The 26,477-nt window shown below is 32.1% G+C and overlaps 1 protein-coding gene across 1 annotated transcript in view; it reads right to left on the bottom strand.

The window, feature by feature from the left end:
• Nucleotides 1–26,477, bottom strand: part of LOC132943537 (protein O-mannosyl-transferase TMTC1-like) — a 117,997-nt gene that overhangs the window by 69,125 nt on the left and 22,395 nt on the right. The window contains exons 2-5 of the mRNA XM_061012578.1: nucleotides 20,866–21,043; nucleotides 9,134–9,207; nucleotides 1,214–1,354; nucleotides 428–500 (exon numbers count right to left, since the gene is read on the bottom strand). Coding sequence (XP_060868561.1) covers nucleotides 428–500; nucleotides 1,214–1,354; nucleotides 9,134–9,207; nucleotides 20,866–21,043 — 466 coding nt within the window. The remainder of the gene's footprint in view (nucleotides 1–427; nucleotides 501–1,213; nucleotides 1,355–9,133; nucleotides 9,208–20,865; nucleotides 21,044–26,477) is intronic.

Here is a 26,477-nt window from a genome sequence, read left to right as displayed (position 1 = left end):
CGTTATGTGTCATTGTCAGCTTTCGATAAGTTAATTTGCAAGTTTTTTTTGATCATTTCTTATTAATTAAAAATGTAGAAGATAGATGTTTAAATAAAGAATGAAAAATCGAAATAGTTAAATACACAATACAATTGACGGAAGCATCATAAACCACATGTTATTTACTATGCATAAATCTATATTGGATACAAAAAAAAACTCGGTACGACTTCTGAAATTGTAGAAATAATGTAGGTTACCTAGTTATAACAATATAATATTTGATATCCTTTGAATTAAATTTACCAGTTAAATGTACAGTTAATGAATTTAAATTAAACTTAATTATTTTAAATAGTTATATGCTGTATTATCTCTAATGTTTAATCAACTAAAAAAATGTAATATGTAAAACCATATTTTAGAAATATAATAAACAACGTACCGCTGCTATAGTTTTTGGAACCCTTCTTGTGAATGAATTATATTCTTCAGTCTGTTTGTGTTCCACCAATGACCTACAAATCAAATAGTGTTTTAGTTGTTTTAATAATTTAAAATATCAATTTTCGGTCTAAAAATACAATTACATTTGTAATCATCGACTAATTGTATTAATCAATACATACTAACCTAATACAAAATTGTAACAATTTTTTTTTTTAAATAGTATTAATATTAATACTTACGAGTTTAAAAGTTTAAGCTCTACGAGTATGTAGGTATATTATACCAGATATTGTACAACAAACATCATTTTCATTAATAATATATCAATGTAATATTTTATACTTTAATTAAATACTATAATATTTCTAAGAAGTTGTACAACATCTAAATGTAATTTAAAAACAGAATAAATACAATTTAAAATTAAAATAAGGTACTTTCACAGCGTACAACTAAATAAACAAATCAAATAAGATTTTACTAACGATAGACATTATACATTGTTTTAAATTTAATTTCATAAAAAAACACAAAATGTATATTATATTACTATTTATGTCTACACTGTGTCTTTAGTATAATGACAGTTAGTTATTTTAGGGAAATTGCAAGTTAATTACAGATAACTATATCGTTACGTAGAATTATATCTTTGAACGCGAAAAGATTATTTCTCACTCAATGTTAATATTATATCAATATTGTTGATAAGCTTAAATGATTTTAAAAAAAAAATAGATTTTTATTTCTAAGTGGCTACAAAATATTTTGATTTTCTTACTTTTTAATATGGCCCCACGAAGAATATATGTCGTAAGCCAGATTTACTAAAAGGACCATTAGCCCGGTTTCTTTGGCCAACATTGATAACGCTCCAAATGTACAGCTAAGCAACACCCGTTCTCTGCGTTTCCATCGTGTGCTGTGATAGAAAATAAAATAAATTATAAGACATAAATAATAAATACGTACATCTAGTATAATAGATTTTGTGGATTTAAGTGATAAGTACAAAAAAAAAATAATACAAATACTTATAAGCATTTTGTACATGGTAATCTACATTTATTTTTTTAGGTAAATGCCTACGCAATTTATTTAGATCTTATTTTGTAAATTACAGTTTTGGAATATTTTAACTAAAAACGTATAAATGAGATGATTTAATATTACTTAAAATATACTTATACATACTTAATTAAAAACACCATAAATATAAATAACGAATATTTCATTTTTAGCTAAAAAACAAATCTATCGCCGAAAAATAACATTTATTTTATAATATTATCTAAGTCTTGTTTGGATACATTTTGTAGAAATAAAATAATTAATTTAATTGACATGTATCAATTTGTGATAAATACAGACTAAACTATATTACATTCTTTCATGTTTTTGTTCTGTGACGAATTTTTTCGAAAATAGGTAGATATTTAGTTAAATCAAAAGCGAGCAAAATAAGAGGTTATATTATCTTTTAGTTATTACATTTATTAAATCTTATAACAAATTAAAATATAATTTTTGCAGATAACAGTTATTTATTGTTTCGTTTTTAAACTTTTAACATTTTGGTTTACGCTGAATGGAAACTAAATATTCAACGAATTATACTCTTGAAAAATGTTAAAGGAAAATGAATATCGGATATTATGCAGCAATATCACAGCGTTGTTATCCCCCTCGGTATCTACTTTTTTAAACTCGTTTTTTAACAGATATAATTTTTTAAAATGACATTTGTATCAAAAATGTATATAAAATATTAAATATATAAATATTTATAAAACAAGCAATTTTCAGTCCGGATTGTTTAAAAACAAAAATCAAAAACTAAATTATTAATATCATTACGTAAGCATATTAAATGGATTTTTAAACTGATCAATGTAAGTGAAATATTAAATTATTTATATTGGTTTGAAATTGTATCAATTAGACAATATTATAAAAACAAGCGTAACATAATAATATCATGTATTGTAGGTACAATTTCATTTACAAATAAGTGAATATAAAAAATTCACAGTCAATATTGTCGCGTTTATAAATAAAATATCACAGTGGGTCATGCTTATCGATTTTTCGTCCTCGACGATTTCCATAACAGAAACTATAATAAATCAAAAGGGTTATATTTCGACGCGAATGTCCACCAAACCGATTATCAACTACTATTGTTTCCCATGACAGATGTATTATATTATACGTATACATAATTTCAACACTGTGTACAAATTATACTAAGCATAGATTATAATATAAGAACTGGTTGTGAACAATCATACGATCAATTGTGATTTGTTTATCAATCGCATCGTCTCTCCAATGTGTATACGGACCGCAGCCATTGGAATCTCGAATTCATATCATATTTTATCGCCGAACGTCATCAACGGGTTACGGACATTGGAAGGTAGGTACTTATCATTTTGTTTATATAACAATAAGACACATTGTGAATATTGTGACGCTATTCTTCTGATGAGGTTTCCTAGTCAACGTGTACCTATATAGGTACTTAATTCATTTTGATTTTAACTGTGCAAATATGGTGGATTGAGAACGGTCATCCTTACGGTCAAGACCTTTAACAGTTTTTAAAATTCCACGCAGCGTTGACAACATATTATATTATATCACTCTTTATCAATATTATTTTATTGCACGTTGTTTTATGCGAAATATTTTACGTTTATGGACAAATACCAAGACTTATTTCCACTGAACTCTGTGGGAGTTTAGTTGCTTAAACTCTCGAAAAAACCGTTTATACAGAGGAAAGATAGGTAATCATAAGCAGTGGAGGTGCACCAAAAATAAATGCACAGTGAGTTTGTTCGCAGAAGGTGACAATTACTCTGTCAAAGTAGTTTTTGATGAGCACTGTCGTTCTATAGTGTTTACGATAGCCACTTCAAAATTTGAACGTCAGGCCTTACGGGGAAATTGTAAGAAACAGCTTTGGAATCAATTTCGATCAGACCAATAACAATTATTCGTACAGAACTCACGAAAGACATTAACACTTCAGTTCTTCAACATAAAGATTTCAAATCTCTACGAAAAGCAATTTACTGCAAAAAAGAAAACTATACACGGCTTTTTCAGAGACCCTTATTTAGGCTGTTACTTGAAAAAATGAAAAATGATGATGTTAGAGATGTTATGATGATATAGAGGTCAACAATTTATTTATGTACACGAACAATTGCATTTAATATTTTGTACTACGAATAAATAAAATGTAAATTTAGTGGTAAATTTCACAACTGTTTTTGCAACCAACTGATATACACCAAATAACTTTTTACAAAATATTTAACCATATTATACATCGTTATCAACATGGATAGTGTATTACAATATAGTTTACTTTTTCTTCGAAAATAATACAAAATAAACTCACATCGGCATGTGGACTTTATAGGACTTGAGCCAATAACTAAGTTTAAAAGTTGTAGTAATTAAAAACACACATTTTGATTTTAAAATTGACGCACGCGAAACATAACGATTTCCATTTTAACCTCTTATTTTATTAGGTATATTATTATAAGTATAATGTATAATATCATTAATCTCGGAAGCACTGATATTATTATTTACAAACGACCCGGGGCAAAGGTTTTATAATTTATATAACTTTTACAGTCAACGATAAGTAACTATATGCTCATAAATTACAATTAATTTGTCAAATGTGGAGTACCTACACGGATAAGTGGAGAACCCGTCATTTTCGAACACAATTCACGAGTTTCCCTGTTACAGAGGTTTTTACGCTTTCATTGCATGAAGTGTGGATTGAAAACAGTTAATACAATCATAACCACTCTTGGTGGTAAAATATAAAATGTAAAGGCTGCAAAAATGTTATGTAACTCGTAGAGAAATTCGATGGTAAGTTATATAACATTATGATCGTTTATAAGTATCGGTGTTTGGAACTGTAGCATTTTTTTTTTAAACAAAACAGATCGGAAATCAATGTTTTGCTCGAAAAATCATATTTCAGGGATTCGACAAAATATACAGTAGAGTCCGCTTTTAACGATCTTCAAGGGACCTAGAGAATTAGATCGTTGATCCGAACTTCGTCGTGTCCTGACAAAAACACACTGTACGTGAGATTTAAAACCAACCGATGGCTGGGATTCGTTTTATACGGAATATCGTTATGTACCATACACGGCATCGTAATGAGCTGGTTCTACCGTAATTTCGTACGTCATACGATTGCCGGGACAGTGGGAAATTGCACCGATATTGTTACGGGCCAAGTGCAGAGAGCGGACGACGAGACCTTCGCGACCGATGACCATATTATTATACTAGAGCTGATATCGGATACACGAGACGAAAAAAAATGCCGGCCATGCATAAATGATAATATGACGGCACCGGCCGATTTAAAAATCTAAAATCATAATATATTCTTGTGACCTGGCGCGGACTCGAAAACGGGTGCAACGCGATTATGCCCGTCCAGCAGACCTATATCATAGGACGGAGTAGATGGGTGTGGACACTAATGATTACACGTCTGTGCGTTTAAAACGCCTCCTCCGCCGCGTCTAATCTGCCGACCGCGTGCGATGACAAACGATCGTCGGGCACAAAACTCCGCCGCACCTGGTGTACCTCTCACGGCGACGACACGCCCGTTAAAAATACTCGTTTTACACACACACACACACCCACGCCCACACCCACACCTACACCCACACCCAAGCACCCAGTGTTGTATATACTATATATATATAGACGGATATACGCGTATGTATTCCAAGCGCGCGAGGCTTAAATAAATGCTCGACAATTTACTGGCACTTTGCGCACAGCTGCTAATTCCTGCACCGGAGGGCTATCATTCATGCTTAATCATACGACGGCACTGCGTCGGACGCGAAGGGACGGCTGTCGAGGTGAAAAAAAAATTTAAAAAACCGTACTGCAGGTACTGCACTCGTGGCGCTCTTCAATTATTCACGAAAAAAAATAATAATAATAATAATAAATAAATAATTAAATAATGAAAAGAAGTGCTCGGCCGTGCGGAGGGAAAATAAATCTAATGATCGATATACCAGCTACGGCGGCAGTGGTCGGTCATCATCGTCAATTCATCGAAGGGATTAATTGAAAACCCAAAATGTAAGCGCGTTGCATGCAGTATATGTGTCAGGAAGGAAGTTTTGTTTTAAACCGTTTTCACCACCACCGTCGGCAGATAAGTCGGACACCCTGGTAATTTCTGAGATACGATAGCCTAATATTATGACCACAGACGCATAATAAAAAACAAAACCGACAATTATGTGATCAAAACGGTTTGTTTAGAGGCATTGTATGTTTTTCAAAAATTTTTCCATTTTGGTCATCTTTTCGTACTGATTAAAATTACGATTTTACATTATTCTAACAATATTTATTAATAGTCTCTTATCATTTTTTACTATATTCCACGCCTTTGTCACCGGTTACCGGTAATTTATGCACCATCATATTTTAACTAGTATCAACGGTAAGAGGTTAGGATATAAATTATCATTTACCATGAATGTTTATAATATTATGAATTTTATACATTTTTTTTATTCTAATAGTTTGCACATTATGGAAAAAAGTTTATTTTTTGGTGACGTTCAGTGCTTTTCAACATTTATGTGCAATGTAAATATTTGTATTGCACACATAAATATAGTTAAAAATGTACAGTATAATATAGTACATAACTTATTATGTTCAAACATTTTTTAGACTTCTTTAATGCGGTATTGACTATTTATGATAAGCTTTGATATCGTTTTTGATCATTAGCTTTACAAATTTAATACTTTATAAAATATATTGAATGACAAAATAATTTTTAAATTTTCGTGATTTAGACTACAAAGCTTAAATACTTATAAAAAAAACCGTGTCTGTGTAGGTTTAATATTTTTCATTTAGCTATAATAAAAACTTACGATGAACCACGTGTACAATATTCAATTTTTTTGACCAAGTGATATATCCTGATATATTGTATTTAGAAAAAGTAAAAAAAAAAACACATAATTGTAAATTTGCAATACATTATTGATCTTAACCTATATATACAAGTATATAACAATAGCAAAACGGTACATAATGAAAATCGATGTTTGAATCATCGTTAAAATATTATAAAACAATACAAAACTTCTGCGCAAGTGTAGTTGGTGTATCAATAATAATAATAATAATAATAATTATAATGGCGTTTGGAAAAATAAACGGGCCCGAAATTCAGCTGATGCTGGCCGATTAATAATATGATGGCGTACTCGCTGGCTAGTGATAAACGATGTTGTGTTTTAAATTATCGGAAACATCCTAGGACTAAATTCGGAATCGGCTCATTTGCAATATTCTGACTACTTACGCGCACTATCCACCGTGGGATTGGCTGAGGTGACATATTATCATAATAACGAAACCGACGACAAATCGAAACTACCATCGAGGACATCAGTGCCAAAATTATCTCAACAATACCGCAGACGAAGAGATGGAAACGAGATAACACAACATAGACAACTTTGACAAGGATGCGACGATCGACGACTTGGCAGGGCTTTTGTCTTATGGTACTCATTTCGCGGACGGTATTATCTGTGCACAATACGCGTACAATCCTCCGAATGCCTCTCCACGCGGTGGAGAAAATATATTTATTTTTGTCGGCCGTCCACGAGGAGTTGTGCGTATTAACGGCGTTGCCCCTCCCCCTCCGGGTCAAGCCAGCCGACCAAATCTCCAAAAAAGTTTCACAACTTTTACGCCCATGGCCGGCGTGACGTCCTGCGCCTCGTCAATTCCCACTACTACCGCTGCTTGAACTACCGGCGCTGGCACAACCACAACGTGTCTTCACTCCCTCAACTGGACGATGATTCCAGAACTGAAGTGGTTGTGGAGATTGAAGATGACGTGGTCGTGCCAGCGCCGGCAGTGCAGTCAGTGGTAGTAATGTGAAGTTACGAGGCGCAGAATTTTCAGGATTTTGGTGAGTTTTATCTGCTATAGAAAAAAACTTAAGATAAACCTTGCATTAAATTTTCAAGTTTTTTACCAAGTGAAACAATTTTTATCGACAATATTTAAAAAAAAAATTACCTAACCTAACCTATGAATATCTCAAAAAGAATCAAAATATTTAAAAAATGACCATGTATATGGAATATGCTAATTTAAATATTTGGTGAAAATTTCAAGTACCTACGGTTTTTGTTTTAGAGTTACACCAAAAAAATAAAATTGATGTTTTTCAAAAATTGGTTTGCGTAAAAATTACCATATTCCTTAATTTTTTTTTGTTTTTCCCAAAGTTTTAGAAAATAAAAACAATTATAATTACTTGATATGCTTAATCTAAAATGTGGAATGACAAATATCTATAAATAAAAGAGTACAAATATTTTTTAAATTATACCATGTTCTTATATACTAATATAAAAAGTTGGTAAAAATTTTAATCATCTGCGATAATTTGTTTATGAATTTAAGATATTTGATTTGGTTAAAAACTGGTATTGTGAAAAAATTCCTCTTTTTCCAAATGGTTATTTATTGAGAAATGTTCTGGGAATTACTTTACTTTTGACTCTCCAAATTGACGACTAAATTCACTAGATTCACTACCGAAAAAAATGCTTTAGTTGGAAATCAGAGCATTTTTTATTTTATAAAATTGTTTTTAGACACAAAAAACAAACATCATTGAAAATTCAATGCATTATTCATCTCTACTCAGAATGTAAAACGATGAACAAGCTTGTAGTATGTACCTATTTAATTATTGAGACAATACAAAAAATGTACTATTAGATTCGAAAATTTAAAGAAATTACGATTGGTCGTCTTCATTATACATCCGGAATAATAATAATTTATAACTTTCTGTTTTTATAATTTATTATTTTAATAAACAAAACGAATTATTACATGCAATTTATTATATGAATGGTGTTTTTTATATATTTAAGTATACTTGGATATGACTTTCGATAGCGATTCAAAATTATGTACTAATACATATCTTTAGTTTATTTAATTTTAGGTTTTTTTTCAATAACTATTTAATTTTGATCTTTCAATTTTACAGTATTAAAAACGTTTATTATACGCTGCAATAATTTTCAGTTTTTATTTTAATTATATAACAATCTAAATAATCCTATTATACGTAGACAATTTAAAGCTATTAGATTATCAATGTACTTTACATCAACATTTCGATAGGCAACCCAACTTATAAGCAATTATTTAAATAGAATATTTTATAATTAGATCATCAGCTGCCTTTTGAAAAAATGTTCCGATTTTCCAAAATATTAAATTAAAAATATAGTTTCGAAAAATATTAAAAAGCTAAAATGGATCCATATAATGTTATGTTTGACAATAAGATAATGGAAATTCAATTAATATTTTTGCTGACAATAGATTTTGGATTGAAACAACACCCAGTTCTTATATAATATAGAAATCTAAAATTAATAGTTATAACTGTTATTATATATTTTGAAAGTAAACATATATTAATTAAAACTAACTTAACACGTGCAGCATATCATGTGTATAATGTGTATATTGCATGTTCAATTATTAAAAAATAAAATCTATCAATCAGTTATAATAATATTATAATATTTCAAAGTATAATACTTACTCATGGTACGTTAAAAATGATAATAGAAAAAATAGACACGCCAATACATCTGCTCTTCCAACGATTCCCGTTACCTGAAACATTTTTAAAACCAATGAGACACGTATTGTGCACAATATCCTAATCTAACCTAATATTCAATAACTAAACAATATATTATAAGTAACTCTTGAGCGAAACCTTAAATAATATTCTATAATATGCAATTTATATAAAACGAAACGATGTATTTTTTTTTTATACAGCGTTTTGAACTAATATAAAATATTGTCATATATCTTATTATTACTGTTTAATACGTTTTACGTAATTCTAATGTTCATGATTTTATCAAGGGAAAATAGTTTAAAATATCGATTTTACCATAACGCATTTTTACGTGCAAAAACAATATAATTTTGCACGTAAAAATGTCAAAACATCGCATATATAAAACTTGTAGTTTGCCGGTGCAGATCGATGGTTAAATATGGGTTGTGGTACCTAAATATGTAGAGCGCGTGTACCTACACCATTGAATAACAAAAAGAATAACCAAAAGGTTAGGTCCCTTTGAACGAATTCGGCTGGTTGCATGTCATGTGCAATAATATTGTCGTAAGCACTGGTATAGTAATACGTTTGTTCTTAAATTATAGTTTGGACGTTGATCTCGATGTAAACGAAAACGAAAATATCGAAACTAATGTCTCGGAAAACGTCATTAGTGTTGGAGAAGACGCGTGCCGGATATAGTCTGTTGATATTTTGAAATTAACTCTACTTAGGAAAAAGTATTATACTATCTATATAGTGACGTACAAGTAATATTGGACAAATAGTTTTTAACTAATACTCGTTTAAACTTTTGAGTTTAGACGAACCTGTGCACATGTCGCTCAGCGCTTGAGCACTCGTAGTAGGTATATGTATTTATTAACGATTTGAGCACTTTCTCCTCTGTATAAGACCCAACTGTTTGACGTCCAAACGGCATTTTGAATATTAAATGTTTAAACTAAATAATAAAACACGGTGACACCAATTGGGAAAATTGGACTGACAGAATTTCTCCACTAGACATAATTACGAATCCAAATAAGTTTTTAAAAGTATTATCGCATTACTAGGTAAATCAGTATAATGGAAGAAAGATTGGTATGTTTTTACTAAAATAACAACTGTCAGCCACCACTGTTTAGTCATGATAGCCGATTCAAATGAACACGGTTGTATCTCAACTATTTGCTGGTAAATAAAACCTGATTGAGTCTTAATAATATATATGTATAAAATTAATAAGAAACGACAAAATATCCTGAATAGTGGACTGTATAAATTTATTGTACATATAGGATTTCATTCATTGGAATACATGAGAATAACTTATTACTATGTTAGTCCTACACAAATTACAAATAATTAAAAAATTAAATCATGAAATTAATAATACAAACAACTGCGTATCAGCGTTGATAACAATTATCAAATAATAAACAGTATGGGTATGATACGTCTGACCTGGTTGAAGTTGACCGGAGCACTTGTTCCCATACGGAGGTGTATACTTGCACTACGCGACGTACCGACGGTGGACAATGAGTACGACGTATCCAAACACGTGGGTATCAAGTGTACACGGTGATGTCGAATTAAAAAATTAACCGAACCGGTAAAATTACGATTTAAGCTGAGCCACGAATTTCAACGACGCGCATCTATCCGCGCCTGTGACATAACAACAAGGCGGCGGAAGGTGCCGAGCACAAACAAACGTGCGTGTGCGTAACGGACGCTAATGGCGGCGACACAACAACACACGAAGACGTTATCTACGCGTAACGCTAAGGACCAACAATCGTGGCGACGGCACAAAAGACACGGCTACACACCGATTTTACGGCGAATCGACAAAGGCGGCACACGCGGTTTTTTAAAGGCACACTATTGCGCATTGGAATAATAACGAGACGGGTCGGTAACAGCTGCGACAAGTATCGACAACAACACACGACTACGACTGTACAGCGCGAGCAGGACAGTCGTATACCGGTGATAGCGGCGCAGGCGTGACCGGAATCGATAACGTTCTTTTTATCCGAATTATCTGGCGCGCTCTAGTGCTTGGGTCTGAACATCCTCCCCCCTTTGAAAGCATGCTTTCAAAAGGAAAAAACATTTCTCGGTCAGACTGTATCATAGTACATATAAGAAACAAACAAACAAAAAAAAATTATAATTATAATTACAATGTGTATATACAAAGGAAAAATGAAAACAGTACGCTAACACACGTTGCATTTTTGTTAATGTTGAAAATTGACTGATCATGTCTGAAGGCTGGATACTGTCCTGAACAAATAAAACATTTTTAACTGAGGTTTTTATCTCTGGAAGTTGCTCAGGTGAAAACTCATTCGGCATCAAACTTGAAAACTGACAATTGGGATCTTGCAGAAACTCTGGACCATTTAAATGTAATCGATTGGTAAGAAGTTCTTCTGGCAGCAGGCCTCGAGATGCAGGATCTGCAGGGTTATCCGATGATCGTACATGAGACCATTCACAGTGTGGCAGCAGAGAGCGAATTTTCGCCACTCGATTAGTAACAAATATCTTAAACTGCTTTTGGTCCCCATTAAGCCAAGCCAAGACAATGGTAGAATCACTCCATGCTCGAACACAATCTATCGTTACGATATCACGAAGCACGAAGAGTTGATGAGACAGCAGTCGCGCAAGTAACAAGGCGGCACACAACTCTAGCCGTGGTATTGTCAGTGACTCATCCGTCTGTGATGCCTTAAGAGGGGCGACTTTTGTTTTACCCGTAAGAAAATGCACCGTTACCTCATCCTGCATATCAATGACTCTCATATAGACCACCGCCGCGTATCCCTTTTGAGAAGCATCCGCGAAACCCAATAACTGTATGGTCTTTGATGAGCATGCGTTGATATAACGAGAGAGTGAGAAGGAAGATAACGCAGGTAGTTCAGTTGTGAACTTATGCCATTTATCGATTATGTCGGACGAAGGCGAAGCATCCCAATCTAATTTCTCTATCCACAATTCTTGCATAATGCACTTGGCCCAGAATACCACAGGGCCCAACGCTCCAACAGGATCGTATAGACGAGCGATGGTTGAAAGTATGGTGCGCTTGGTTGGTTCGACTTTGTTGATGTTAATGTGGTAGCCTAAGGCATCCGACGTAGTAATCCAATGTAAACCTAATACCTTTACTGATTGGTCATCTTTAAGTTCAAAGGATGGGTCCATTGCGCGGTCTTCAGCAGCTATACCTTTTAATACTGCCTCACAATTACTGGCCCATTTTCGTAAATGGAACCCACCTTTGCGTAATAGGGATATGACTTGATCCTGAAGCTCCAGAGCTTCCTTTTCGGTATCAGCACCTGCCACAATGTCGTCAACATACGTTGATGTAACCAACAAATTTTCTGCCAAAGGAAATTCAGATCCATTTTCCGAGTCCAGTTGGTGTAAACATCTGATTGCCAAAAACGGAGCTGCGTTGACACCATAAGTGATAGTACATAATTCGTACTCTTTGACTTCTTCAGTGGGCGAATTTCGCCAAAGTATATGTTGATACGCACAATCTGCATCATTGACTCGGATCTGCCTGTACATTTTCTCAATATCTGCGATGAACAAGAACTTGTGGAAACGGCTACGAAGTAATATGTCGGTGATATCACTTTGCAATTTTGGTCCAGTTGCCAAGCAGTCGTTAAGTGATAAACCAGAAGATGACTTGGCCGACGCATCAAAGACTACCCGAATTTTTAATTTTTCGTTTTGCCGTTTAACAACCGCATGATGTGGGATAAAATACTTCCCTGGTTTCTCAGCTAGGCGCATGTGACCGAGCGACAGATATTCATCCATGAAGTCACGATACGCGGAATATAGTTCAGGATCCTTTGCTAGGCGACGTTCAATATTAAACAACCGGTTTTGAGCCATCGCACGCGAAGAACCAAGACCACTAGCCGTACTCAAGTCCTGATTTTGATTACCTTGAACTTCTATTGTAGACCGAAAAGGGAGAGCAACGCAAAATCTGCCTGATGTGTCCCGTGACACTGTTTTACAGAACCACTCCTCGCATCGTTCGTCTTCGGTGGTCGAGTGTACTGGGGCAGTCGGCTCTTCAACCGTCCAAAATCGTTGCAACGTTTCATTCAGGACTGGTACTGCACTAATAGTCAACGACATCAGAGGTAATGAAGTAGGATCCCTGAGTGAACCAACAATTATCCAACCGAGATTTGTGTGCATTGCTGACGGCAATCCAGGCGTATGGATGATGTCCGCTTTGGGCTGCAAAATCATCGGGTATAAATCACCTCCTATTAACATGTCCACGGTGCCAGGATGATCAAATTCCGGATCAGCTAGTACTAGGTGTTGATATCGCGTGCGCACCGTAGCAGGGAGAGAACACATTGGCATTAATCCAGTAATTTGGGACAATATTATAACATTATTTGCTTTAAACAGTGGTTGATCTGACTGAAGCGGAAAAAACGCGCACTGAGTAACACCTTTTACCTTGGACACCGGTTGTTGAGAGAGGCCAACTACCTCTACATGACTCCTGGTGCGTTTAAGACCAAGTCTGGTGGCACAACCTGCAGTAATGGCCGAAACCTGTGACCCACTATCTAATAAAATTCGAACCTGATGAGTAACACCTGTGTCATCTTGTATACGAACAACCGCAGTACCTAACACTACAGTTGCTTGTGTCGCTATCGTACCTGCGAACACAGTGTTATTTTCAACAGGTTTGGACGTAGAGGACTGAACATCTGACTTCTCTTTCTGTGTCGTCTCACTGTTATTTTTTGTACCGACATTTTCTATATGTAACAGTGTATTATGACGACCTTCACATTTTTTACATGTAAAAGAAGCAGTACAAGAACCAACACTATGTCCCGTTTTTAAGCATATAAAACACAAATTATGATCGCTCACAAACTTGCGCCGTACTGTAACTGGTTTGCGTTTAAATACAAAGCAACGATAAATCTGATGTTCGTGTTGACAAAATAAACATTTTGATGTTGTGGATGTAGAAGACACTGACAGTGAAGTTTTGCCAAGGGAGCCACTTTTGTTTTTCTTACTACTACCTTTAAGAGTGCTGTCAGGTTTGTCATTAGTTCCAACCGACGTTCCCACATTTTCTAAAATTTTGCATCTGTGTGCGACAAATTGTAATAAAATATCTAAATTAGGGACTGCATTTTGTTCAATACTTGCTTCGAACAGTCGCCTTGTCTCTGTATCAATTACACGAGCACCAATATGAAACAAAATAAAACCAGCTAGGTCCTTGACACCAAGTGCTTTAATAGCAGAGACATTTTCAGTGAATACATGAACAAATGACGACAGTGACGACAATGATTCTTTTTTCAATGGCACAAATGAAAACAATTTGTCAATGTGTGCCGAAGCTAATAGTCTTTGATTTTCAAACGACTGTTTCAATGCGTTCCAAGCTATGATATAATTATCAGCCGTCAAAGGGATCGCTTTCACTACTGTAAGTGCTGGACCGGACAGACTTAAAATTAAAAAATGGTAACGTTGAATATTAGAAATATCAGGGTTGTCATGAACTAGTGATTGAAACATGTCACGAAACGATACCCAACCCAGGACATTACCATCAAATTTTGGCAATTCAATTTTTGGTAACACAATTGCCTGTGCTGTTTGTCGTGCACCAGTAGAAACATTATTATCTGCAGTCACATTAACAGAAGTGCTATGGAAGCCAGTAGCAATAAGTTGAATGTTTGCACATACCTCTTCCATAGTATCAGTGACAACAGCATCAACATTTTCAAACTCGACTACATTATCTAAATCAACAAGGGCATTTAATACTGCTTGCTGTTCTAACTCAAATTGATCAACGAACCGTTTCAATGACAAATAGTGAGCCTCAAATAATGCGCGACGATCAACATCTAATTTAACTTCTTCGGCTATAGTATTTATTTTTTTAATTGACCGCAACGATGCATCCCGCGATGCACGAGCACGAACTAACGACCGTTTACTATCAGCAGCATTGTCCAAATCTTGACGCTTAGGCCTTCCCATATTACACGATTTTTAAGGAATAAAGAGCAAGCAAGATAAGACGGACAAATTAATTAATTAAAATTACACAAATTATCCGGCCCGAAGGACCAAATGTTTAGTCATGATAGCCGATTCAAATGAACACGGTTGTATCTCAACTATTTGCTGGTAAATAAAACCTGATTGAGTCTTAATAATATATATGTATAAAATTAATAAGAAACGACAAAATATCCTGAATAGTGGACTGTATAAATTTATTGTACATATAGGATTTCATTCATTGGAATACATGAGAATAACTTATTACTATGTTAGTCCTACACAAATTACAAATAATTAAAAAATTAAATCATGAAATTAATAATACAAACAACTGCGTATCAGCGTTGATAACAATTATCAAATAATAAACAGTATGGGTATGATACGTCTGACCTGGTTGAAGTTGACCGGAGCACTTGTTCCCATACGGAGGTGTATACTTGCACTACGCGACGTACCGACGGTGGACAATGAGTACGACGTATCCAAACACGTGGGTATCAAGTGTACACGGTGATGTCGAATTAAAAAATTAACCGAACCGGTAAAATTACGATTTAAGCTGAGCCACGAATTTCAACGACGCGCATCTATCCGCGCCTGTGACATAACAACAAGGCGGCGGAAGGTGCCGAGCACAAACAAACGTGCGTGTGCGTAACGGACGCTAATGGCGGCGACACAACAACACACGAAGACGTTATCTACGCGTAACGCTAAGGACCAACAATCGTGGCGACGGCACAAAAGACACGGCTACACACCGATTTTACGGCGAATCGACAAAGGCGGCACACGCGGTTTTTTAAAGGCACACTATTGCGCATTGGAATAATAACGAGACGGGTCGGTAACAGCTGCGACAAGTATCGACAACAACACACGACTACGACTGTACAGCGCGAGCAGGACAGTCGTATACCGGTGATAGCGGCGCAGGCGTGACCGGAATCGATAACGTTCTTTTTATCCGAATTATCTGGCGCGCTCTAGTGCTTGGGTCTGAACAACCACCTTAACAGTTAACATTATACAAGAAATTTTGTTTCTGACAGATTTTTCGTAAGGTTTTCGTGGTCATGGTTACTTATTTGAGTTATTAACATTAACATATTATATTATAACTATTATGATTCATAGACTTTTCTTGTGGAGGAAAAATATCAAGTAGCGTGCTGAGGTTTTTTTCATTTTGTATAATATTATTAATATTATGCAGAGACGAAAAGTTACAAATTCCTACGAATAATATTTCTCAATTACAACAAAAATAACAAAAAAAAATGTCCGTTGAAATGTTCAATTTTTTCAAAATTTGAACTCAAGTATACATAATAACGAATTCAAATCAGTTTTAAAAACGATTATCGCATTACTAGATCGATCAGTATAATGGAAGAAAGATTGGTATGATTGGGCTAAAATAACTGTCCACCACCGAACCCCTTAAAAATAAAATAAAATTACGTGTCGAGGGCTCCTTACTATAAGTTTTTTTTATCGAGGTAGGTAATTTAAGCTTTATTAACAACTGAATGCATAATATTCTTAATTTATTATACTATGCTAGCAGACACAACAATGCGTTGCTATTGCTAGGTTTTTGTGATTATGCAAGCTGCAGTATATTATCAGGTAGGCAATCTACCTGTGGTAGATCGCGAACCCCACTTGGTCGTACGTAAGTGTATAATTTAAGTCTAAAGTATCGAAAAATTAAAAAAAATTGGTACACCGAAACCGTGATTCGATCTCGATACATTCTGTACTAAAGTAGACAGGCTTTTCGCATTAATACTATATTATAACTATAATTATTAAAATTAAATAAAACCAATAGCAACCATTTATATAAATAAATAATAATAATAATAAGCTCAAAATCCCTGTTTGAGACCTTCCCGGGGTCCCGGACCTCTTATTTACCGGCATTTACTCTTATAATAGGCCAAAAATAGGCCTTTTTTCAGCCCATCTTTTTCCTCGAGATCTAATACTCTAATCTATCTCTGTACCAAATTTCATCGCAATCTGATGAACGGCTTAGGAATGCATAAAGGACACAGTCAGTCGCAAACATGATTTGTCTTATATATAAATATTTATTCATACTAAATTACTGCTCGGTCATAATATTGTAATATTAAGGGAATTGTATTAATGTAAAAATAAAATAGCCATAATCATTTATTTTTAACATCGCCAGCTGTTCTCTCTAAAATTCAGACCGTTTCTCCAGGTGATCGGGTCTTGGTCTATTGGCCTAAATATTTAATAACTATAAATTATTGTCTGATATAAATTTCTCGTACACCGGCCATTTAACATGTATAGTGTAGTACATACACTATGTGTAATAATATTACACGCTGTGTACGTGAGAGACACGAAGACTACGGAACTTTCTGCGCGAGGAAGGGAAAGCTAACCTAACCGAACCACGTGCCCTTGTCTCCAAAAGTGCGCTACTATTCGTCGACGATAGAGGAGCGTGACCACAAAGGTGTAACGAGATTAAGGGCGATTCGAAGCACACTTCGCCGCCGCACGTACATATCGTCCAGACCTTTGACCGTCGAGGGAAATTACACAGAATGGCAGAAAATTCGTCTCGAGTCCAAGACGACGAAAATAAAATCGGCGGAAAAAAAGGAAAGTCATTTTCACCGCGACACACACACACGTGATTGGAAAGACGGAATGGCGCGAGCTTGCGCAATTAAAACGGTAAACGTCTCCGGGGCACCATTATTATAGCTCTATATAATATGTCTCTATATATACACGTCTTGCATATACCACGACCACGGTGCTGGTCTGGTCTTACTGCGACAACGTATAGGAAGGTGTGTGTGTGTATATATACACTATTATCATTTCACCGAAATTTCGTCTACCTACGTCGTCGATTATTTCGTGTGCTGTGTTTGTTCGCCGGCGCCGCCAACATCGTACGTTCAAAATAATCTAACGTCGACAATGGCGACGACAACTTTTAATTAAAATCACCCCTGGGGACTATATACCTACGCGTATAACCTTCGCATGAAGATGCCGGTGACTTTGGCCATTATATTACACACAAAGAGTTACTGCCCCGGAAATCCGCACACGTCGTAACAGATTAAGCCAAGCTCCCATCGACAGTTTTTCCGGGCGACAAAATACCACGTGGGACTGAAATCACTGATAGCTGGCGGGCCACTATAACCACCGCCTGCAGAGTGGACCCGTATATTAAATTTCGTCGGAAAAACTTACTGTCGACCATCGATCAATAACAAACGCGTAGTAGCATAATATAATTGTGTTTAAAACCCCATCGTCGACTAAATAATATTATGTAATTATATATAGCTAATAAATTCACTACCAGTGAGTTGTGACACAATATTATTACCTTCTTCATAATAATCTAATAAAATACTCGTATAATACGCTCGAGATGACGTAAGTACCTACTCAGATGTAGTCACCTTGCATCTCACATTATAATATTATAGACAACAAAATTATTCATAAAAGTGAGAAATATAAAACTAATAGAGTGACGTACAACAATATTACTACTAACTTTTTAAATTTAATATCCGCTAAATCGTTTCAATTATTATTTTCTTTTTTATTAAATGCGAATTTTATTGGAATATTATTTATGGAACATTTTAAATTATTGATCTTTAAAAATAAAATAAGTAAACAATAATAATTGTGCGTCTCGACAAATCTATAAAAATAAATGATATACCCAATATTAACGCTATTACTATTTTTACAAGGTAGCATTATAATTAATCAGTCATGTTAACTGGAATCAACAGAAAATAAAAGTTATGAAATATAATAGCTAGGGTGAGAAAATAAACAATTATTCATGACGTATATTATAATATACAAGAGGCAAGAAAAAGTTTTCACGCATCGTCAAAGATCCTTGAACATTAGTGATAAAAAAAAAGGAGTTGGCTAACCGAGGGTTTTCGGCCTGAAACTTTTGGCCATTCATTGCTTTTTTTATACAAGGACGCAATAAAAAAAGGTATCAAAAAGTCGGCCAAGCATCCCAGAAGTCGGATGTATATCATTTGAAACACTTTTTAGGTAGATTTTTTTTTATTATTATTATTATTACTATTATTATACAGGCTCCTTGACCAAATTTGTTGTTTTCTTTACACCGCCGCCACATAATTTGCAAACCTAATAACATTAAAGTGATTGTGAACATTTTCGATCACTGTTGCTCCCTTCCAATGTACTTGAAATAACGATAAATCCGTAAATGTTTAAACGACGAGATAGCTGTAGATATAAAGGAATAAACAGATTTAGAATCCCATGAACCCGTTCCATTCATGGAACATAAATCTTCAACCCTTCGCCTCCCTATTATAAATGTATTATTTTCGTCTTATTTTTTTTTAAAACAACCTTTCCACCCTATTACTTCTGATGTTTTAAATTGTTAATTATTTACATTGAACTCTGTTGCCAGAGTCATCATACAAAGTGATATGTATTCCATACTATAAACACAATTATTAAAGGGATAAAAAAGAATAAAATAAAAAGCAAAAAATCGTTATAAAAACAACTCAAAAGGAACCTTTTGATATAAATCCAAGATTTCTTTATTTCTTTATTTTTGACACAGTTAAAATTGTTTGAACAATGTTTAAAGGAAAAAAACTAATACAAATTTAAAATTTTAATTGTCCATAAATAGTTTAAAAAGATTCAAAATATTTCGATATTTGATCATATTGTATAGAAAATATAATACAAATATTCATTTGTGATTGACACCGAAAAAAAACAATACTCTCTATTTTTCGATTACTTGTAATGCGTAAAAATTTTTGTTTTTCCTGGTTATTTTTAAAAGTACTGGGAATCTGTTACTTTTGACCCTCCAATGTTTCAACTAGAACCAATTTCCTACTAGAAACAACCACCCTTAAAGTGGAAAATTAAATCATTTGTACTGCCCCAAAAGGACTGAAAACTAAAAAAAAAAATCAAAAACACATCTTTGTAAAATCAATAAATTCATCGCGCCACTCAGGATCTGAAAATAATATATGAACACGGTTTTATTGTTGACATTTTAAGTTCAAATTTGGATGAAATTAAATATTTAAACGAAGAATTACGATTTTAGTTATTCTCTTGTAATATAAAAATATTATTCGTAGGTATAGGTACTAGAAACTTTTAATATACCTATATTATTATATTTTATACACATAGTGACATTTTAAAATGTATTATTTTCAGCTAAATTTAATTCAACCTACTGCAGTAATACTAATAGTAATATAAATTATTTAAACTGCAATAAAAAGGTATCATACAATATACTTAGTAATATAATATAATACCTAATGTTCATCGCCCAGAATCGTTTTACAATGCATTTTACATAGTATTTAAATGTTTTATCATTGTATTAAAATTGAACACATACATCACAATTACTTAGCCCTCAATTACGAGGTATTTTCGATATTACCTATACAACTATAGTACAGTAGAGCGGTTATCTACTTAAACCCTTTTTTGTTTTGTTAACTCACCGCTTCTGTGTGGATCGGATGGACAGCGAAAACAATTCCAGCCAAAAGCCCATATTTATGTTCTAATCCGGCAACTGAAATGCACAGGCGGGCAAACAAAACGCTACAAAGGCCATGAAGTATAACGTTGACCACGTGAAACCACACAGGTTGAAGCCCGAACACATAATGGTTCAATCTGTAACACAAAAAAACACATTTTCATTGTACAAATAAACACAATTCATAAGTAGGTACGAATAATTTTAACTAAATATATTTACTGTCAAATAAGAATCAAATACTTTTTTGACGACAAGTTTGTATTTGACGACAATCTAAATAATAATATTAAGAATAGAGGTATATCATGTTTATAGGTTTCCTAAAAAAAAATCGCAAAATTGCAATAATCCAAAAGCACTATGATGGATCCTTTTCTGAATAAATTATATCAAAAAAACGTTAAACACGTTATCATTAATTAATTAATATACTAATATTTAGCTCAACTGCATTTATCAATTAGCATTTCCTTCGACTTATACGCCACTATTGTCAATTGTTAGATATATAAATTTAGATTATAGTGAAGTTCTAGTTTAAAGTGAGCAATTACAATATGCAAAAATTAATGATAGGTAGGTAAACTCATTATTTTTATTTGAACTATTAAAGTATCTAAAGTATTTAGAAATAGTCAATTTTAAATCGAGCTCAAATCTTTCATTAAGAAAAATAAATTTGTTCTATTTATAAAATATTTCTCTTATTAATGTTAAATTATCACCAGACAATGAATATTGATGAGTAATTTTTATTTCAGAAAACTGAATTAGTTAAAAAACGAATTAAAATCTTTATTATACAAATTAAAAAGGTACTATTTTATGCAGTTATTAAAATGCCTTTATAAAAAATATGTTAAATTTCTTTTGTCATTTGTTATCAAACAATAATATATTCGATATATTGTATTGTTTACTATAATATGCATTGTATAGCAATTAAGAATACATATGTGTAAGTACCTATGGATATATATTTATATTAATAGTAGGTAACCTAATATTTCCACCTAAAATATATTATGTTAATAATTACATGATTGTTTTTCTCTCTTATGCGTATAGTGTACAATATGATTTAACGATATGTACCTATTTAAATTATTATAACTTATTACTTCTCATTTAGGTATTAAATGAAGATATATTTAGTAATTAATATAGAGTGTGTTAATACAAGAAATACTAGACCTAGGAGAGTGAAACATTCAAATAATATCAGAAATAATATTAAGATAGTTCACGATATAAAGAAAAATTACGATAAATCGTTAAATTAATGCATTGTATAAACTGTTGTCTAAGAGTCTGTTTTTGATCACAGCCAGAACTTAATTAAAACTAGTAATATTTTGATAACTTTTTTCCGCATATATATTTTCTTCGACTAGCTATTTATTCTACTATTGTTAACAATATTTCTGAAACCAACTCAAAACCTAAAAAATGAACACACTCAATCTGTGTTCAATTGCCAATAAAAATATCCAATTAAAGTACACAAAGTTTCTACAACAATATTATTGTTATTAACGTCTTAAAATATGAATAAATATAAATAAAAAATTGTTTAAATTACTAGAGTTTCTAAGTAATGCAAGAAAGTGCATGAAATAATTATTATTTTTCAATTTAAATTGTTATTTTATAAAATAAAAACATAGTATTTTTGTGAATAAGAAAACTTAAGTAAGTAAATGAAAACAATATCCGAGTTTATTTATGATTTATGTTAAAATATTATCTACACTAATATTATTTACATTTAAATTTAATTCTACTAAGAATGTATTATTTGGTATGTATAATTTGTAATAATTTAATGACACTCTCTCGACTCTTAATTGGCAATTATAATTACCAAAGTTTTGCGTCTTTATCATTGGGGTTGCACTCCTGCTATGCATAATAATTTAGGCTACCTCTAGGTAAGTCTTTTCTCAGGTTGAATATTATTACTGTTTAAATGATTTTAAACAAAACTAAAATAACGGTCAAAAAACATTTAAAAACGAAAAATAAACTTTAAATTTTCAATATTTATGGAGCGCTAGAGTTCGAATATACCTAAAGTATTCTAAAAATATTCGAAAACTGAACATTTTATATAAATTAGATCTAGCATATTATTTTATGTTGTAATAATTTAACTCAAAAATGTATTAAGTTTTTAGCGTATTTTACTAAGTAGAAATAGTCTCGATGTTTGTTTTTATACGTATACCACCTTCTAAAGAATGAGATATTATGCATATTGAAGAGTGAGTATGAGAGTATCTAGTGTGGGCAAACTATAATAATATAATCGATGCTGTACAGACTTGAATTTAATTGTATGTTTATTTTATATTTTTTTATTTAAAAGTCAGCTTTACAAAAATGTAAACCATTACGAATCACAATTAATGGAATTAGTTAAATGTTTAAAAAAAAATCTCTGAACTATTATAAAGATTAAATTGGTTTGAAATATTTAAATCAAATGCAGAAAATATTGAAAGTATAAACGGTAAATATGTAAATAAAGTGATATTTAGTAGTGGAAGTATGCATATAATGTGATACTTAAGTTAAGGGGCATGATAAGTTAGTAGGATTACAGATAGTCGTCGTCTTAAAATATATAGTGACTGACGACTGAGTCTTGATAGTGTTACAAAAATAATATGATGTACCTATACGAGGTAAGTAAGACTACTACATTATTAGTTTATAATACATACTTAATATGTTTCTGTTACCATACGTTTGCCATGTATTAATTACCTACTCAATTCCACCATATTAATTCGTTTTCCTAAATAATTACCAACATTTAAAATATCTTGGTATTTTTAAAGTTCACCTTTTGGTACTTGAACGATAGAGACATTATAGTTTACTGTCGGTGCTGCACTGGCGTAGGTTTTTCGATTAAACTGCAATGAAATTTTCATAATTTTCTTTTTAATTGATAATACTATTATACTTAATGGTTTAATTAATTAGCCGTTTTTTTTTCATTGGCCATAATCCAAACTATTTGGGAACGGATACTCGATAAGAACTATTTGCTCGATTTGTGATGTAGACCATGCCAAACTTTTTCAACTTATAATTAAAACTGAGAGATTATACTCTCTTTGGAAATAATTAAAACTGCGAGTTATTCTGCAGCAAAGAGCTTAGAGTCTCGTGGAGAATTTTATTCTGGCAAACGATTATCCACAAGTTAATTTAAATAAAGCCTACGCAAGGAATATAGATTGCAACAAAGTCCGAGTGCCTGAATTCCCATCCTGGTTTTTCTTTAATGAAGTCGTTTTAAAACTTTTCCCATCACGTCAACGGAGGCAAGTAAAGTAATAGCGAGTAGCTACAATGCTGATGTGATTAAAACACTGCGTAAATCGATTATTTTGTCAGACTACCTCCATCGTGTAGTTATAGGTTAATTCAAAACTTTGTATTGATATGTGGTATTATTTAGAGATAAATTAAAACATTTATCGAATATATTAATAACATTTCGATAATATTTTATTAGTGCACATAATACGATTATGCTCCATCGATATCGCCTCGACTGTATAATTTGCTTATCAAAATATAAACATTATCACATTAATATGCGACCAACATAATTTATTAGACTCAACTTTTTTTTTTTTTTAATTCAGTAAAAACTACATTTAACATTGTTATAGGTTAGGTTTCGTAAACTGCTTAAACAACAACGTATAATTATATTTATTTCTTAGTTCTTAACAATTCTAATACTAAATTATTGAAAGTGGTAGGTACTTATTATTGATTAAAATTTAAAATACTGTATTAATAAAATGATAATGTAAACAAATAGGTAACTGAAAAAGACAACATGCCAATTACCTAACTACAAATGTGGTGGTTCAATAAACATTATAAGGTAACCACAAATAAAAGTTATTAATTTAATACATTCCACAAGATCAATATACTAGCTTTATATTATTCATTCGAGAACCAATCAAATTATGGGTAACAATTGTTGAATTGTGATTGTTTAATTTTTATATTTAGTTATCATAACAATAAAAATAACGATATACCTACGTCGAATTTTTTTTTTTTTTTACTTCATTTAAAACGAAATAATAAAATATATTTTAATGGACAAGTGGATATTCGTTAACGTTCTTTACATGTTATTATAAATGTATAATAGGTAGGAAATAATATACGATCATCTAATTGACCATTAGCATCAATATAAAATTACACTCATTATCTATTAAATTAAAAGTTAATACACTTTCTGATTAAGTGTCAGCTCACCCTCATGAAATTCATTTGACTAAACATTCTTAATTAATTTGATACTTTCATTTGAAAAATAATACTAATTGTAAATGTCTATGATAATTTTATTTCAAAAATTTGCAATTATTAATTAGTGTAAATATTTATATTATATAAAATTGAAATATTATCTCAAGTGACAAAAATGTTAGGAACATAAAAGTACGTATGTATTAATAAAATGCCTAATGGCCACGATGTATTATATAGGTGAAAGCCACATGGCAATGAATACCTACATCATTCATACTCTTTATTATTGTATATATTTTTTACCTTAAAAGTGATTAGCTTTTTTTATAATATTAAACAGTGAACCAAAATCAAGCAATAATTAACCTAATACATTTACACGTGTCGACGTATTTACGAACAGCTCATAAACCAATATTAATAAATAAACCATAGATATTATATTATGGAACATATAAATCCTTATTATAATAATATTTATGATTATTTAACACCTGATCCGCAAATCATTATGAGATAAACTAACTAACGAATAGGAATACAAAATGCTGATAGTGATTAAATAATTAAAACTAATCATAATATGATCAATTATTTGTAGATAATAGAAACATTATAATATAGATAATATTATTATACTTTATTTGACAACATTAAGTATATAATATTTTATATATTATTACGAAATAAATAAATATAATATAATAATAATAATATAATCTTGAAGTATTAAAAATATATCTTGTGAGACATATCATGAAAATTGCATGTTTTATATTCTGAGCATAAGTCAATAATATTATTTGTTACCTATACTCTGTTGATATAATTTTATTTTAAATACACCTATAGATAGGTATTGCAATTTGTATTCAAATTATTTTACTGACAAAACTTTAAAAACCATTTTACGGATTCGATTTTTTATTATTCACGGCTATTTCCCTAAAACTAACATTTATCGTGGCGATTCGAGTTTGCATGAACAAGTATCCATTGGGGATTATTGTTCAGCACGCAAATATGGTAGTAGTTGAACTTTAAACATTATTATCTCGCAAATGGTTCGTGACTAGATAGTAGGTACCTAGGTAGATATATTATTTTTAAGTAATTGCATCCAGGCGGTTATTCGGAAGCAATATAGTAATAATATAACAACATTTTTCACAATGTGCACTATTATGCGGCAGATTTATTTAGTATAATAATATGTGGCCGAGAGAAAACACATTTATTCGATTTTATTTTTACCTTGAAAATTTTTTTTTT

Source organism: Metopolophium dirhodum, chromosome 4, assembly GCF_019925205.1.
Source record: "Metopolophium dirhodum isolate CAU chromosome 4, ASM1992520v1, whole genome shotgun sequence".
In the NCBI taxonomy this organism is placed as follows: domain Eukaryota; kingdom Metazoa; phylum Arthropoda; class Insecta; order Hemiptera; family Aphididae; genus Metopolophium; species Metopolophium dirhodum.
This window is presented reverse-complemented; position numbering and strand designations above follow the sequence as displayed.